The sequence below is a fragment of the Strongylocentrotus purpuratus genome, unplaced genomic scaffold (genome assembly GCF_000002235.5).
Source record: "Strongylocentrotus purpuratus isolate Spur 01 unplaced genomic scaffold, Spur_5.0 spur5_scaffold_5, whole genome shotgun sequence".
NCBI lineage: Eukaryota > Metazoa > Echinodermata > Echinoidea > Camarodonta > Strongylocentrotidae > Strongylocentrotus > Strongylocentrotus purpuratus.
This window is the reverse complement of record NW_022145611.1, coordinates 42,080,204-42,099,613: the sequence shown is the minus strand read 5'-3', so window position 1 is coordinate 42,099,613 and position 19,410 is coordinate 42,080,204. Positions and strand designations below refer to the sequence as shown.

At 36.3% G+C, this 19,410-nt stretch overlaps 1 protein-coding gene across 1 annotated transcript in view; it reads right to left on the bottom strand.

The window, feature by feature from the left end:
* The window catches only part of LOC590815 (forkhead transcription factor N2/3), a gene marked incomplete in the record, with an annotated part of 28,297 nt that overhangs the window by 6,339 nt on the left and 2,548 nt on the right, over positions 1-19,410 (bottom strand). The window contains 3 exon segments of the mRNA XM_030999643.1: positions 237-449; positions 1,008-1,176; positions 4,169-4,237. Of these exon segments, the coding sequence (XP_030855503.1) occupies positions 237-449; positions 1,008-1,176; positions 4,169-4,237 (451 nt within the window).

The window sequence follows — 19,410 nt, the reverse complement described above, 5'->3', positions numbered from 1 at the left end:
AGAAAGAACACAAAATTGAATGTTAAAAGGACGGAATCTCAAATCTCTAAAAAAAAACACCCCATCATTAAAACCCTGGTGACATTGTAGAAGACATTTTGTTAGCATTAACTTTTGCCACTTAGTAACTGGAGAGTCAATTAACAATGTAGTATTCAAATAGCAGCAATCAACAAGAAAAAGAATGGGGTGGGGTGGAGGGGGGGGGGGGGGAAGAAAACCAAGTTTTATTTTACCTGGACTCCTGATCCATATCTGATTCATCTTCAAAGCTCTCATCACTGAAGTCACTCATCTCAACATCCCCAGGATCGGAAGAGTATCCATGATCAGCCTGTACCTTGATAGATGAACTAAGACTGTAGGTATGGTCCATACCGCTTGGTGATGGGGTACACTTGGCTTTAAGCATCTCTCGATTCTCAGGGGTCACTGCCACCCTACTGATACTGTGGTACAAGGTAAGTTAAAACACTTTGTTAATGAGTTGAACTGCAATTTGATATTGTCATCTGTACTCCACCAGATCCTTCATTTGGAGAATACTGAAAACTCATTACTTTCTCCCATTAATATCCCTGACAATATAATACCTATCGTCACAAATTCATTCTCATTTTCCATTCTCCTTTTGTCTTATAGTTTCATTTGCTCCTACCCATTAACATTATTTGGTGACACAAATTATTTACTTGAGATCTGTAACTCTTCCAGATATCATTTGGGGGATACAAAAATTTGAAAGTGACCCAACATTTGCTCTGGTTACATTTGATCCTGGCTTCATTTTGTCAAAGATATGTGATTAGAGTTAGGGTTGCAATTAAGTTCAAGTTAAGTTTATGCTTAGGGTTATGTACAATATTTGATCCAGGGCTCAACTTAGGAATTTCAATAAATGTAGGAAACTGTCCTCTGCATGTGTCAGAGTCATAGAACCAACTTGTCTTATCAAGTAGGCAAGCTTTGAGATTGATTTATCATAAAATGCAAGACAGTGTTCCTACCGGTTGTCTCCAAGCTCATTGAGAGCAGTCTCTGCCAGGTCACTGAGTGTAGGTCTACAGTGAGGCTGTTCAGGTCTGATCTGGATCGGTGCAAGTCCTCCCATGATGATCAAGTTCTGATTGGCAATGGGTCTTGCACCTGGATAGGACTCCCTCTTTAGTCTGTCATCTGTACAAGGGCAAAGAGAGAAAGTGATCATCAAGATTAGAACTGACTGTAAAATGAGTATGGGATTGAGTGGAGTATCAATTCACATTTAGAGATATTTTGAAACCTAATACTCCAATAAAAATATAACTGTGATTGGAGAAATTTTCATTTATGTGTTCTTGCAATTGAAACATTGAAATTTGTATGAAGTTGAGGATTCGTTCTTTTGTGCTGGAAAGACTTTCATCAAAATTAAGGGCAGCCAAAATGTATATGTTATGCCATTTTGGAACTAATTATCAACAGCTAAGAAGTCTAATGCAAATCATTTTTTAGCAGGCGCATTTGCAAACTGTTTAAATACTGGATAACTAATAACTAATAACTAATATTGTAGTTGCAAAGGAAATGCCACCATAGAAGTAACTAACACACAAACCATTTCATAGAACAAACTATTCAAATCTTTTAATTCACTTTTGATTAGTTAAATCATGAATCAACTTTTAATTAATTGATCTTCCAATCATATTAAACACTGAAAAGTTTCTATTGTTTTGTAATATATATGTATGTATGTTGATAACCGGTAATCAATCTTCCAATCATGATCGACACTGAATATAATGATTGTTTTGTAATATATGTGCATTAAACAGATGAATGTCCCAACAGCCAACCCTATGGGCCTGCACTAGAGCATAAGATACCCTGCATGTGGGAGAATAGTTCTCTGCACGGGTAGCATGTAATTCTGTATGCAGCTCTCTCTTTCAGGCGCAGCAAGACATATGGTTTCCAGATCATCTAGTTCTATGCCAGAACTAATTACCCCAACACTTACGCTGTACCACAGTTTGATGATATTTTCGTCCCTATCACTCCATAAGATTTAATTACATGCTTGCAGGATAGATATCTGCTGGTCCCATGCACAAACGTATATTGTATTTCAAGAGCTTGTCTGGGGATCACGTTGCACTAGTCTACATTGCAGGCTTGGGAACTACCTTTTCTGTTTTTGTTTTTGTAACATAGGTAACATAGATCTTTCTATCATTATAGTTTACTACAAGAGGGAAAACTCACAATTACAATGAAAGGAAATACTTGTATAGGCATTGCAAATTGATGCAAATTCATTTCCCCCCATCCCTTGTTATGGTGTTGAATTAATTTTTGATAAATGGATTTGAAGCTGATATGTAAATAATTTCTCATAGTCACATGTGCTGTCAAGCAGAGAACAGCGGACAATAAGCCATTAATAATGAGAACATTTGATGATGCCAAACAATCTCGTATAATTTCCATCTCATCATTAATCATATTCTAGTTTAGAAGTAGAACATGATAAAGTGGATCTGAGTTGACTGAATGGCAAATGTTTCTCTGGAGACTACTCACAAGAGATCCGACCCAATAAACAAGGTGCATACAGTGATAAAGATTGGCATTTTAGTAAATGGATGCTCGAAACTAGAAATATGGATAGTCCTATGACAAAGTCATGCTCTAAAATGTCTGCTACTGTTGACTATTGTTGATTCTTAAACATTCCAGACAAAATAATAAATACAGCCTGCCAACTAAACTAGCTATGTTGTTCGTTTAGAAACTATAAGTTCTGTGTTTTATTCTCAGCAAACATGAATTTGTCATTTATGGAAACAAAGTTAGAAGCAGCCGTACTTGGCTTCGGTTTCACTTCGTGCCATTCAGGCTTTCATCATAACAGCTAGGCTGCAAATATTCTTCTCCATGTTCTCAAATTAACATCAGTTGTGTGTGTGTGTGAAGTTTGATTCAATGTTGTTAAGTGAGAAACCTATATTGAACAGGGGAATACTTGAGGTGATGTTGAGTGGTCTATTTTGATTGAAACTATGGCATCATATAACAACCTTGGCAACTTCAAAGAAATCGCTTTCTCTGCTAGTACTATTTATGAGTGAAGTAACTTTGTAATAAGTATCATCTGGTTAATTGGAATAAGAAGTGGAAATTTCATAACTCCTCAGCACTTAATGACAGGATATGATGTATCATATGCTCTTTTTTTAATCAAAATTACTAATCCCCACCCCTCCCCCATGAGCACAAAGAAGTACCTCTTCCAGAAAACTATGTTGTGAAAGTAAAATCCATCATGAATGCACCCTGATACTCCTATCTTTGTTATAATAATAGTGCAACTGAACCTTTGACATGAAAGTATCATTGGGTAAGCTCTGTGTAAGCATATCTTCATTGTGTCTTTACTGACAGGAATGGGAAACATGTGGATGTTTAGTGATCAAATGGATTCCCCTACCTACATTCATGAATAAAACATTGCCATACATTTCATGCTGGCTTACCTTTCCCACATTTAAACGTTTCCCAACAAAACCACAGCTCGTCCCAGAAAAAAGAATTCAATTATAGAAATGTCCTTCACACATAAAACAGTTATTTTTTTCTAAACCCCCTTTCATTGACGAGTCTCTGACTCTTCAACCGATTTACCCTTTTCCTATTCATATTTTAATGAAATTCATTTTTAACGGCGGATCGAGGTTCATTCAACTTTGCTAAAAAGCTGATGATTATTATGGCATTTTTTACAAGGTTCATAAAAATTACACACCTTATAAGGAAGGAAAAAAACGATGGAACTGGCCTATAGCCAGGAGGCACACATTTCCAACCCATTACAAATCCTATCTAAACCTAAACCCTAAAGCCTAACCTTTAGTTTATCAATGAAAGGTTAATCACATTACACACTTTATATAAAGCAATGAATAATAATCTTGCATATTGTGAGTGAGAGTTTATTCCATGTTCCGACATAAAAATTGCCAAAACATTCATTTTCTCTGCTACAAAAAAGAAAAGAACTCTATATGAATTCCTTGTTTGTAGGTTTACTGTGTAATTTACCAATAAGCTTTCTGTATCTAGGGGTCCTAATACAAGATGATTTAAACAAAATATTGAAGATTTCTTTTCTTGACGACAAACTTACGTTCAGCCAGTCTCCTGTCAGGGGGCGTTCTAAACATCATCATGGTGGCTGCAGCATCTACCTCACATTCTAAAAAGACCAAACATGGATGAAACAAATGTTCAATGAAACTGTAAAACTGAAGCTGTACATATAGCCTAATAGTATTCTGTTATATCTTTTTAAATAAGGTTGTTTTAGAAGTTATTTATCCCTCTATTTTGTAGACTTGGAAATATTATCGATTATTTAAAAAAAAACTATTCAATAAAGTGTGATCCGAGATGTACAAGAAATAGAAAACTTGAAGATTTTAAAGGCCTTTTTCTACTGCTAAACTTCTACAAATACCACTGCTAGTAGTGCTACTAGTTCATAAAGCTACGGCTTCTGCTGTAAGTTTACATACAGGTTCATCAAACACCTCTTAGCTATACAAACTTTGCCATATAAATGTCAGAAAGGAAACCACATGATAATCAGTTAGACTCCTAGGCAAAGCAAAGAAGCAAATAAATAAGAAATTATCTACCAGTTATTATCTACGTACATCTTGATTTGTTTTTGTATCAACAGAGATACCTCTACCACAAAGCAAAGATTAGAAGAGGGTACTTGGCAGGGGCGCGTTTCGTTTGCACTTGGAAATACGCAGTAAATTACTGCACACACTTGCCAACGTGCTGTAAATTTCTGCTCAAACAGCGCGAATTAACCAGCTCTCGCATGCGGCTTTAATCATTAACACCAGAAGCTTGGCTGCAATTATGTGTATCAGAGCAAACATTAATTCAATCACAATTTTTAAGGGATGAGAGGATAAAAGCAATAGTAGTTTAGTCTACCAGACTCTATTTAGGAAAAGGCCCTATAAACTCACATTTTTTTCTGGTTGGTGTTATAAATACTTTTGAAGAAGAATTTTGTTTTTAATGTTCTTAAGCAAACGCTTTGAAAGCACTTGGGGACATTTTTGTCCTTTTTAAATCATATATATTTTCTTACATCATCTAGTCTTAGAGACTGCACCAAGGGCCTGTAACATACATTATCATTGTTTGTTTAACAAAACAAGGAAATATATTCAGAGTACTGAGAAAGGATAGGAAGAAATATGGCAAAGCAAGAATGGAGACGAGGGGGGGGGGAACTATTGAAACCTGTCATGAGAAGACTAAAATAACCCTCAAACCCCCAGACTAATGTGGTCAAATCAAGGTGTGATTATTTGGGTAAATTCTCCATCGAGAATGGCACAAGGGCTTGCAGTGGGCCATGGTTCAAGCTTGGTTTAAAGCTTGAGATAGAGACATCTGCCCTCTAGGGGTAATCGCGCATGCCAAATTTTCTTGCGGACCGGCTCATGAGAGAATCTCAAATTCTTCCACTTAGATGCTCGTCCAAGCAAGCAGAGCAGAGCAAGCAGAGCAGAGCAAGCAGCTTTGATATAAGAACAAAAAATATGCTGAGAAACTAAGCAATTGCTTTCTGGGCCTAAACAGATTTGAAATAATTTTTTGTTGATGAAACCCACAAAAACGTATGAGTAAACTGGGGGGGGGGGGGGGGGGGATTTTGAGAAATTTGAAAGCAAGAAAATTACAAGCATTTTGGGTGAAGAAACAGGAGTTGCTATGGCTTACATATTCTTTTTTCAGTATTATCTAAAACAAATATCTAACAATATCAATTCGTTTTACATGTTAAAATTGATATTAACAAAAGGCGCATGAAATGGAAAGGCACATATGTACTTAGAAATTGTACAAAGGAATTGTATACTACCGGTACTCCCATTATAAACCTACACCATAAATTCTTTCATCTTGAAAATAAGACAAATGAATAATACAATATTTGCTTTGCATGGTTTGCTCTCTGGCCCGTGTGTGTTTTACTAACTCGTTAGCTCTCGGCTTTCATAATGTAAACTATATTTTTGACAAATTCAGAAATAAAGAGCTTGAACTGGTCATCAATCACTAGTCGTTGAGACCCAGTCTATACCATCTGTCATCTTGTTTATCCAACAAGCTTATAGCATACTGCCCTCCTGTGATGCCCGCCTGTGATGCCACAAAATGAGCAGTAATTGCCATGTTTATAATCTATAAACACGACCTGGTCAAGTATTAGCATTCATCAAAGCATGTATTGGGAATCATAATTTTAAGACCTTCCAAGCTCTTAAAACAAAGGATTTAATGAGGGGAGGGGGGGGAAGTCAGTTTTAGAATTATGATCCTCACACGCATGGTTGATGAATATTTTGATAGATTTTTACTGGAAAAAAAATGCTTTTGCTTACCAAGATCCAAACTATTTTGATGGGCCTGGTTATGAGTAAGCTGGCTGTTAAGAAGTCTCTCTACCAAAGCTATGTGAGCTGTAAATAAAAAGAAGATAAGAAGGAAAAAAATAGTGTTTAGTGACGTTGTAATGACAATTATGTATAGATGGAAGGACAAGAAACATACATATATGTAGGTATATGTAGGTTGAAAACAAGTCAATTATTGTGAGACAATTACATTGGTATGATCTAATTCATGGTTTTGTATCCTAATCCCACGCTTCTTCCCTTCCATATTTCCTGATCTTACCATACTGGATTGTATCTGTGTACAATACCGGGAAGTTAACAAGATGCAATTCTCAGTGCCTCATCACAGCCACACCTATGATCTTTATTGAAGCTCTTACAGAATATGCACATAAACTTCTTCAGAAATGAATGGAAAAACTACCCGGCATGAAAACAAAGAGTGCTATTGAAATATTGTTTGTCCTGTTTTTTTGCCTGAACCATTGTTAGTTTTAATGCAAGCAGCAGCCGCTCCCAAACTGTAAATAACATGAATTACTATAACAGATCATGTGATAATGATTCCTGTCTTCATACTGTATTGGTTGCTATGGAAATAGCTAACCACTGTCATGGCAACTGGCATGTGGCTTTGCTATTTTGGAGAGGAGGAAAGATGGAGGACAAAAACAATTCTGACCTCTGCGTGATTATTCAATTATAGCAGGCCACATGATCCCAAGGTTGAGAAAATCATTACCGGAGCTGAGGGCATGTAAAATCATTCAATTGGCAACAGCAGAAATCTAATGTGATCCTTCTTCTCCCCCTTCTTTTAAATGGTCTCACACACTAATTTCTCTCAAAATTTCTGTAATAGGTTTCTTGTAATGACTACCAGTGTATTTTGTTACATTTTTAAATGTAAATTCAATAATACTGATTGTTACAATACAATTGGCAAGAGCTCACTATTATCCTCGTAATTGAAAGTCATTTAAGTGTGTAGGCCTATATCGCTTTATGAATGTATACAGTCTATGAAGATTGGTGATATATACTGTGAATACATAATATAACTCAGTCTCAAACTAATGATATATTGTAATTTGTTGGCATGACACAGAGGAAATCTGTAGGATATCCTGTAAAATCATCATATCAAAACAAAACCGCAGCTGCATTTATGTCTGAATAATTTTATTTCCCTGACCATATCCCCTTTCATTTTAAGGGCATGAAATTAAAAGATGGTGATGAAATTTTGTTTAAAGGAAGAGATTTGTTCGACTGTTCAGGTTTGAAGAATTTAATGTAGAGGAATAGAGTTGAGAATAGGTAATAGTAATGAAATATAGGAGATGGTGCTCATTTGAAGAACAAAACACACATAATGATATTCAAATTAAGCAAGCCACTGTGAAGCCACACGTGGAAGACAATTATCATAACTAAAAATGAAATACAATGAAATACAAAGATACAACTCTACAATAAAGCCAAAGATAAATAATACTTGATCAATAAGCACATTAAACCTCATTTAAAGGTGTACTTGTACAATGATTATTACATATATATACATGACTCATAAATGCAGGAAGAGAATGAGAAGACAAGGGCAAGCTAGCGATAGAAAAGGTTACCAGTAGAAGTAATTTAACTCCTCAATTAAAAAGAAAAAGCCTACCCAAATTGGATCAGGGCATTCAGGGAAGACACACAATCAGCAAGTGTTAATTTGGGTGCATCAGTTGGGCCCTAATGTTTCATGCAGAAGGTCGGTACTAATGTTGCCTTCGCCCCGCTGAGTTCTGGTGGGACAAACGCTGACAGGCGTAAACTCACTAATGTTGTTAACAGGCTTACTAAGGCTGATCAGATGTACACATTTGAAGCAGAGAAAGGGGCCCTACTTCAAGTACTTGCCATGTTGCAGGTGACATGCAGGGGTAACCGCATTGTAATTAAACCAGCCAAGCAGACCCTTTTGTTTCAAGCATCTACCAGCCAAGACAGACAGGTGGAAATATAATGAGAAAATGCTGTCTGCTACAGACTACATCATAATGAAAAGTGTTACATTATCCACTATTTCACAACAGTTTTAATCACAGAAATAAAAAGCTGCATTTCCTCAAGTGTGTGTGTTTAGTACTCTTTTTTCGTTGTTGAAAGAAATGTTATCATTCAATTTTAAGACCCCCCCCCCTCCACTCCCCTCATCAAAAAAGGAAAATAGTAGTCAATATTTAGAATTTTGCCAAATTTGGACAAAGCCAAATGCATGCTAAAGATGAAAACATCATTCAGTTCAGTCAATGCACATGCATATGAATAACCTCCCTCAAAGTGTGTCAATTTTCGCAAAATAGGTTTGCAATACACAGCTTAATACCCATATCATTCATTGACAAAGGAACACTTACGGTGTTCATTCACTCGTGTGCGTAGATCTAGGTTTTACACATAATGCATAATGTGGCTTATTATTATACAGGTCTAATGGTAATTAGTGCATTAAGTATTGGCAGGATGTTACCAACCAACCAGGATGTATTGCATTGATTGAATGATACGTAATATCGAGATTTGGCCCGTATTTAACTGGTTTCTTATCAGGTTTCACTCTCGGTATTTAATCATCTTTGCGTGCCTCATGTTACATGAATGAAGTTATGGTAGTGTCTATATTACTTATTTCCTGTGCAACCATACATCTGCTGGGGAGGGCTTAATCAATTTGCTCTAACAAAACAACCTTGATTGTGTATGCAAGGAACAGAACCCAGAACAGGAAGAAATAAATGAGTGGATATTGAAGAAAAGACAAATTCATTCATTCTTTAATAAATAAAATCACTTAAATATATTTGGCTTTCTCCTAATTGGCAAAGGAAAGGTAAAGTAAATCTAATTATTCACTTCTACTTGAATTTTCTCTGATAAGGAACATTAGGCCTAATTAGATATGGGTGGAAATGGGGAGGGGGATGTAACTATCTACTGCAACTAATTGCCTGTAATGATGGGAAAATCAATGTGTGTAACCTAACCATACTCCCTCCTATGAAAAAAACCTAGAAAATAGAAAGGAAGAAGTTAATTCTAATCACAAGAGGGAAATGTTTCAACTGCTTCGAAGCTCAGTTCATGAATTCATCTTGGTTGCCATGGTTATAGTAAATCAGTACCAAATCAGTGAAAAAGAAACAAACGGATAAGAATGGAACTCAAATTAAAAAGTGTAAGGAAGAGGTAAGAAAGTTGTTTGATGATTCTTTGTAATGATACAGCGGCAGATAGACACATAGGACGTTGATAAATCAACGGTGGCACTATTGTCCGCTCCCCATTCAGGAGGAGACCCATCACCTTGTCTGAACCACGTTGGGCAAACGAGTCGGTCCACTGTCCATCACTGAAACTCACAGCCAGTCAAGGAAAAAGCAAATACTTGCACACAAAAAGCTCACTTATTTACAGACCCTCTTTTCTGCTTTGCCCTTCCGCTATGAATAATGCACATTGTAATTTCTGTAAAAAGTAATCTCTGGAAAAGAAAAATGAACTGGCTATTTGCTGATCCCATTAATATTTGAATTACGTGCTACCACACATGTCAATTTCTAAGGTTAACGGTGGTGGTGCACTTTTTGAATGAAATTCTATATTTCTTCGAGAATTCAGATTTGCTGCATGACCAGTTGTCAAGCGAGAATTCTGTTTGCAGTGATTTTCATTTTCTACAACGATACAGTTGCTATGCATAGACAGTATGAAGGTAAATACTGGAAGCTTAAAGTCTAGTCTTTTTTCTTTATTTTTTTTAAAGGAAAAGTATATAAAAAGTAAAGTGAGCATAATTATACCATCACAATTTTTTCCACTCTCTGATTTTAACATAGTCCTCTTACACCTTCATTGGTGACTTTGATTTAATATTTATTGGGAGAATACAAAGACTGAAGTAATCCTATTTGTAATGAGATTTCCATATTGCAAAAACCTTGGGGAAAAACAGCAGCAGCAATTGCATCTTTCAGAAAGAGCCACTTAGCAAATCAATAATTCCTTCATCCTCATGCCTTACAATGAGTTATACTTTTCCTCTCTTCCGTTTATGTGCTTCACTCTCTCACAAACACTTGCAATTAAAAACTGTCTTTTAATCAAATCCCCTCGCAAACTAATCCCCGTGTTACATGACACAGAACAAAGACAAGCGCCAAACGGAGAAAAACTGAATTACACGCAGAACCTTGTATACTTTCACCCCCAGCCACCAGATGTGTTTATAGCGTTTCCATGACAACTGGCTATTTGTCTTGCAGCACACACATACTCCTAAATCAGATATATATTGTAATTACCATATGTTTCTGCTCCATGGCAGATAGAGCAAAATGAAGGATGATGAAACTCTGAGCTAGCTAGGCCTCTGGTCAATACTATTGCTTTCCTGTATATCAGGTTAATCCAAGTATTACGCTAGATTCAGATTGGTCTTTTTGTTGTAATCATTTTATTTCTGTATAAGACCTGTAAGGTACTGCTAATAAGCACACATTGATTAAATGGTAGAAAAGAGAATGTAGATCCATGTGTAGAATATATCATGAAGTAGTTCTTCACTTCATGAGAATTACCATGAGACTAATGCTTACATCTCTTTACACAAGACCTCCATACAAAAACTATTTTTACCAGACGTTACCAATGCGTGATTATTGTTTAAAAAAACACTCTCACTATTTCCCGGAAAACAGGTAATATTTAAAATGTCAAAAATATTTTTAAAAGGCAATTATTAATACAAACTGTAAAGCATATATGCATTAGAAAATGCAAAGTATACTTTATAAATGACAGTAAAGCATTTTTTAAGTAATATCTCCATGCATTAGCCTTATCTTTCTCATATCATGACTAGCTGATGAACAAGCCAAACTTGAATTTTCATCTGTACATTAGCCATTAAACTAAAACAACAACCTTAGAAAGCTTGAAATTATCTTAGTTTTCTGAATTTTTGCACTGACATTTGAAATTTCACAAATCAATAATTTGTTTGCATTATTAATCACTGATTGACATCCATCAGAATGTAATTTTAATAAAAATAATCGCACAACTCCAAAAGAAGAAATCACTTATTTTGGAGTTGTAATCTGCATTATTTGACTGTATAATGTCATCCCTACAATGAGCTCAGCTCTCAAAACATCTTCCCAATCCTAATCAATCTTATGTCAGCACTCTCAGTCAATTCAATCATTTCTGTGTTTTCAATTGTGTACTTTTGCTTGATTCATTAATTCTACACAAAAGGCACAGGAAATGTAGACCTTGTCATTCATCCATCAGTAGAACCAGCAGCGAAGCGGCGTTTTGCGTTACTCAGGAAATTAAAGGCGGGCACCCTGCCTTTGGGATGCCTACGATTGGTCTGACAAAACACTGTCGGATTGAAGCGTATTCAACAGGAAATGTATAACACCTGGAATACTGAGTGACGGGGATAATGAATGAATGGAGCGAAGGGAAAGCATCAACTACCAATGATCAGAGTATTGGAGTACAGTACTACGATGATGTGTTTCCTAGTCATGAAATTACACAACATCAAGAGTGACTGGTTTGTTCAGTTGGCTTTCCCAGAAATGATGTTGCAACATTGACCAAGGTTATATCATATTTGTTAACTCCCATCATTCATGCAGTCATGTATATATTATCTGAAAGTTTAATAAACCTCAATTTCACAATAAATTGTAATATTACATGCACATTGTTGTGAACTGAATACATGAACAGAAACAAATCAACTTTGCTTTATAATACCATAAGTGATATACAATAAAGAAATCTTGTCTCTAATTTTAAACAAAAATTTAAACAATTTATGAAATAAATGCGTAATATGTTATAACAGTATCATACTTGGCAATTACAAGTAAGCGCCAAAAATGTCATACTTCTAGCGGGCAGAGCTCCAAAATAGTTGTAGAAGGAGCCCTATACTGTAATGAGTCACTTCATCTAAAGTAAAGACCTATGCACTCACAATTGAAATCCATTTATAGTAGCAGCTTGCAATAAAAAAAACCAATTTATTTCTCCTTCCTAATGAGCTTTACCTATGGTTTGAAATGAATTCCCTTCCATAATCTAATCTGCATGAGCCTCCCAATTGCCATCCGATTTTCTCGCTCTAGATCCGATAATCAACTTTCTCAGACTAATTGCATTCTTCCTGTGGCAGAAGTACTGTACACTATCTTCTGCAATGAACTTTCCCCCTGATGGTAATGAGAGAAAACATGGAAATCTACTTTAACCCTGATGACATTCCAATAAAGAAACAATCAAACCCACACAGTATCAACTGTACTACTGGGAGGAAAGCAGCTAGCCCAAAATTCTCCCAACTGAGCAGGTGAATGTTGCCTGGATTATTTCTTTACACATACCAGCACATGGTTAAAAAAAAATTGATATTAAGATGGCTATCATAGATTGCAGACGAGTTAAGAACAAGTGAACTGGATTCACTTTTTGCTTGATGAGTGTCCATTCATTTCACCGCTGTATACTAATTGCTTACATACATAAATGATGCTGGCAATTTTCTGTTGATGATTCTATGTCTCCCTCAAGGGTAATAGAAGGTGAAAGTATGTGAATGAGTAAATAAGAGAGAGAGGGGGTGGGGGTGGGGGGGTCAGAGAATGAGGGGAGGCGCCACAGAGAGAAAGCCTACTGTATAGGAATCAATGAATGAAAACTGTAATCAATGCAATATGTCTAGGCAATTAAGGGAGACATTACAATGCAATCATAAAAAGTGAAATTTAATACAGAGGTATCATTTACACACAAATGTGTCTATACTTAAAGCATTTACTGAAGCACTCAAAATTAAAAGGCACACCTGTAAACAGATAAAAGAGGCAAATTCAATGCTAAATGCCACTATACAACAACAGCTTTTACTAGAAAGATTGTACCTTTGGACAGATGAATGACGCTGGTTTTACAATGAAACATTTTGATAGATGAACACTCCTGTGAATTCGCTTCTATTAATCATGGTCTTATCACTAACCGCTGCTTGTATCTCAAGAGTGTTTATCTGAGACAGCTTTTAGTCTTACGAATAGAGAGAACGCCTTCCGACAATTCAATATCAATCAAATGCAAAGAGACAGGGAGGGGATAAGATTTAGCTGATGCAAGGTACCTCCCGGGCCATGCACAATATCTAGTGCTGAGAAAACCAACCTTCTTGCCACATATCCATTTCTATCATGAAGAAGATAGCGGTGGTCAGGTGAATTGTTATCAATCTAGTAACTTACTGCATCACACAACATCCAAATAGCAGGACAAGAAATGGAGTGATATCCGGAAGCTACTGCTTTTGTAAGTAATTAGGTTGTACTAGCTTCTTCTACAAATTAAAAGTCATCTTGAAAAACAGTCTTCTGCCTCATCATGCATCACAGATAACAAGATATGAGGAGAGACAGGATAAGAAAGGGGAGAGAGAGAGAACAAAGGGGAAAGGATTCAAGAAAGTAGGTTAATTGAAGACAGAGAGTGAAATATATCTCCCTTTTTCCTTTAAAAACTGGAATAAAAAGTTTGTTATCTTCTATACAAATTAGTAAAAAATAATTGGACCTAACCAAATTTTTTAATGTTCCCAGTTTCTATTCTATGATCAAAATGTTGTCCCAGCCTGCAGTCTTCCTCCCAATGTTTTTGAGTCTTGCAGGAACTGGAACGAACGAGCAGGCAAGCTCTCTGACAAATGACTCACAGGAATTCCAAAATTAGAGCTCCCCCTCTGGGTGCCCCAACTAACCAACTCCCACAGGCAGCATGGTATCACGTCGTCACAGCAACTGTTGCTAGGACACACGCTGAGGCAAGCTTCAACCGAGAGCTGAGTTGTGAAGTTTATAGCAAGGCGCACACTTGACCGCTCTCATAGAAGTTTCCAAATTTAGATGCTCGTAATGAGAAAAAAACATTTCTTGATGAATGTTCATCTTGGAGCGATTACTTTTATCATGGGTGACGCTAAGAGCTCCTATTTTTCTACATCTTTAATATTTTTTCATTACGCATTAAAAATTCATAACGCGGCTCTCGTTTTTAACTCTTTGTTTGGACTGCTCTTATTAATGAGAGTGATAAATGATTAAGTTTCTCCTAATAGAACTAATTTACTAAAGGTGGGACCGACCACATAATCACATGGAATGAAAAAGGTCAATGAGTAGCCATAAAGACAGAAAAAGATTAATTTTCTTGTTGCCTAAGTTGCAATCAGAAAAAAAATTAGGGTTTAACAATGTTTTTGCACTATTCATTTTTTAAATGAAGCAAAACATATAGTTCAAAATGAACTTACATTCTCAAACACAAGAACAAAGTATTCCAATTATATTGCACATCTGATTCACGTTGGACCAAAATCCAATCATTCATTACCTTTCCTGTTCCCCCCTCACTAATTCAACTTCCTGTTGCTTTGATCTGCGCCTTTAACACTCAAGGTATTATACAGACAATTAATTTATTACCTATATATCAAATCCTTATGAACGCTAATGAAGAATTTAACAGTAGCAATCTTACATTTCAGTTTCGATCAACACCCATATTTGCGGATATTTTCTGAAAGAACGTGCTTGTGGGTGCAGCTGAATAAATAGAGGGTTGAGGCAATGCTTCTTGTGCTTTCCATCTTTCTCTGTCTCTCTCTCTCTTTCTTTCTCTTTCTCCCCTTTTAATCTAGCAGGATTTTGGACTCTACAAAAAATAGAAGTCTTCTACCACTCTAGTCGAGCACTAGTCTTCTTGCATGAATTTTTCAGTAGTGCTATCAAATTTCAAATGCTGCCCAAGTTTCTCTCTCCTCTTTCTCTCTTTAGCATATCCCCTCATTCATATCCCGTCAAAATGTAAAATGCGTGGTATTAAGGCTAAAAAAGGAGACGACAATACCGGGTCATATATCATAGAGTACTTGGCGAGATTTTCATTAAGTGGCACCCAGCTTGACTCTTGATAATGCCCAGTTCTCAATTTACTCCTTCATGCCTCTCTGCATAAAGCTGCATCAAATATGCCATGGATCCCATTCGAAGTTCGGTTATGAACTTTGGTCATGCGTTATCTCTCCTTTTCTTCTGCTATTACATCTATTCCAAAGCTATCCAGGCGCAATGCACATGAGTTTTAATGGTGTACGGCAAGCAGGCCTCATCTGAAGCATCCACACTGCTGGACTCTGTGAAACATTAAAGCGTACCGTTACCTGTGTAGATAGATGATGGATTACATTTTGAAGGAAGCGACAAGGCCTAAACAGCGTAAGGGAAAACCCCTGGAGCAAAAGAGCTGGCAATTTTGTGTTTTCAGTGGTCCATTTTCTGTCCATTTCATGGCTTGCCTTTGATGAAATTCGACACAAAGAAGAGTAAATTAAAATAGGTGGGGGTCATTGACACAAGTATTCACACTCTTTGAAAAGAACAATATTTCCGGTCTATATATAAAGCCTTTGCTCTAAGTTTTCATGCAACTTTTTGTAACAATGTACTATTCACAAACTTATAAGCATGAAAACAAGATATGGGAATAGTCACACGCAAAACTAAAAAAAATGGATTAGAAATAGTTGGATGATATTTTTCAAATTATTTTTAAGATATCATGAAAACACAGATCATGATTTTAAAAAACAACAACAACTTACAGATACTGATGAATCAAGCAAAGTCATGACATGCAGCTAATTGGTGTCATGTACTATTAGATCCATATTGCGCTTTAAAAAGTTTGAGCTTGAGATCGAAGTACAATCTTGTAATCATCAATCAGTCACAAAGAGAAATGACAAGAAAGAATTTTGATGTGCTGATTTCATTGTGTCTGCAAAATTAACGATACTAATCTACAGAGAGGAATAGAGGAATAATATGATGAATTTTCCATACAATATCCTTAAAGACCCACATGAAAAGGCAAATTTACGACTACTGTAGTCAAAGCACACTAATCACAATAAATTGGAGGGGGGGGGGGGGGTTGGGGGGAGGAGGATAGTAATAATGATGGTGAATGCGACAGTTTAGATTTTAAAGCAATTAAAAACAAAATCACTACTAGTATATCAAGCACATACATGCCATTTTAACTGCATGTATAAACTTGGCAATAATGTATATCTGGCTTCACAGATCATATTGCTAACTCAGCCAAAAGGGCTATTCCTTGAATTCCACTCTTTAAATCTCTTCTTTCACCTCAGGACTCTATGGGGGAAATTATTGCTATTTGCGTAGAAACTCTATCCTATTTCTAAACTGAAAAGGGATGTTGTCAGTGAAAAACAGCCCCTGGATAGACAAACCCATGCACCCGCCAACGAATAATGATAAAAAATATGATAGCATGTTTAAAGCCAGTTGTTCTTTAGCAGCACTCTTGCAAATTCATGTTCTCTTTCTTATTTTTTTCTTCCAAATAATTATATCCCACTTTTTAACTTCACTAAACTCTACACGTTGAGCTCTGAATAACAAATAGTCTGAATTGGTTTCTAAACTAGCTCCATTATATCTTTGGTGTGGTGAGGCGTTAATAAGGTACAATAGGGTGTGGTTTGTATTCACAAAACCATGACTATTATGAATCTAAATTGGTCAATTTATGGACATAAATCATGAAGGATGTGGACTAGACAGGTATCAAAAGGAAGGCCCTCAGGTTTTATTATCACTGGAGGGTCACATTGGGCTAAATGGAAGGAAGACAGAAAGAACACTGTATTTAAATAGTAATATTTCAATTATCAGTAACAAACTATTTCAAATTATTTTTCAAAAAATGCCATTCTATCCTTGAAAATCTTTAATCAAGCCTTTTAGGATACAAAGCCATATAAATCTTGTTAAGTCTAGAGTTTTGTAAAGCTGACACATCCATGAGGATGTGGGACACGTGGGACAGGAGGTCCAGGGGAAAGGCTAATACCATTACTACACACCAGAGACACATGCTCAATGTAGAAGATGGAGAACAACCCAGCACAGCGCTGTAAGAAACCTGATGCTCTCTTCAGACTTGATCCAATTAAATCCCATTGACCACTCTCAGGAACCATCAGGAACCAATGCACAATTTGTTTGGCATTGCCATGGTAATGGACAACAACTTGGGATCAAAGGGGCAACCTCCCAAGGTAGCCATAAGTGGCCTAGAAAACTTGGCCACTGAACTTTCGGTGGTCTTTGGGTCTGTCGTTTCTTGTCCTATCCATAATTCAGCTGACTGACCATGTCTGTTCTGGATCCGTTCCAAGGAATGGAAAGAAAAGGAAGAACTCACTTGGCAGGACTTAACAGACAAATTGAGAATAACTGAAATATATTAGATATAAAGGACAATAACTAGGAACAGGTATCAGGCATAGGCTACATGTAGGAAATAGATATCATTTCCTTGTGAGTGTAGGTCTATTGCTATTATATTTCAGAATTCAAATATGATAATTTTTTCCTACTTGCTTTGATAAAAAAAAAATTTCGACTATCAGCTACTTTCATTTTCATTGCAGGTTATTAATAATACAAATGTACCATTAGACTTCATGTGACAGCACATCATTACTGATACACAAATATATAGCAGGAAATAAAAACTTGGAACTTCTTGCAAAGATCTATGCCCTACAGACTAGAAAAAAAATGCATCATAAGCTCTGCCTCTGTAAAGCAACAAGGTGAAGAGATGGAACCATCTTTGCTTTTTATACAAATTTCTTTGACTAAACTGCTTCTGACAGCTGGTCAGCTCAGAATACTCGCAGTAGCTGCATCATCCCCCTTCTTTGGCAATCATCTAATGAGAACTGGAGATTGTGATATATAAAAATGCATGCACAATTTTCCCCTTGGCAAAGGGATTGATTTGATGAGCAGCTAAAACAATCGGCGACAAATATACACGCACCATCAGTCTACATAAACACACAATTTACTCATATTCCATATGAAATTTGTCCAGTTCCAATATGCTCTTGCATGAATCCTTTGAAAGGTTCAAGAAATGGACCATTTTAAGGATACAGGCTCATGTATTTTGGGAATACTGGTTAGAGTAATTTATGATTTAGTCTTTAATTCATTAGGCACTTATCATGAATACCCCAAAGATGCAGGATATATAAAAGCTACACTCTAGCTCCTCCAAATTGGATGCCCTCTGACTCTGTGCCTGTATGTGGCGACGAGCATCCTTTAGAGCCTAGAAACAACTGCATTATTTATTGATTTACTTCAACAGCATAAATAACTCTGCACTTTACGTGCTCTGCCCAGATGGGTCACCACCATTACTGCCTATATTTGTTTCCACATTTCCAATTTAGCTACAAGATTTATATCTTGCTCTCCACTTCCATGATCCCATTTTCATATGTTTCAGTTTGCCTGATGCAATGACTATTAAGAAAGCATATAAAGACAATTTATGTCTGTAAAAGAAACACAGTAAAAAGTGATTAAAAATATATATCAAGTTATTGTATGTAGCTGTACATGCAATGCAACAAATATATCAAGCTATTTGGTATCAAATTGTATAAACAAAGAAATATCTTGTATCTGATTAATATCATTCAACTGTCATATTGATCACATCAGACATGTGCTTCACTTAAAGTGAATTATTCCTTTCACATTATTGAATATGAGTGAAATTTTCTCTTGAAAAAACATAGCCATATTTTGCTCATCAAATCATATTTTTGAAAGACTCAAATCTGATGCACTTAGGGCCATCATTTAATGCTCCAGTGAATTTCATATCAATAATCAAACCAAGGCATATCGACAGCCAAATTACCCAAGTGACCAACCAGCGGACATGAACCTGCCAC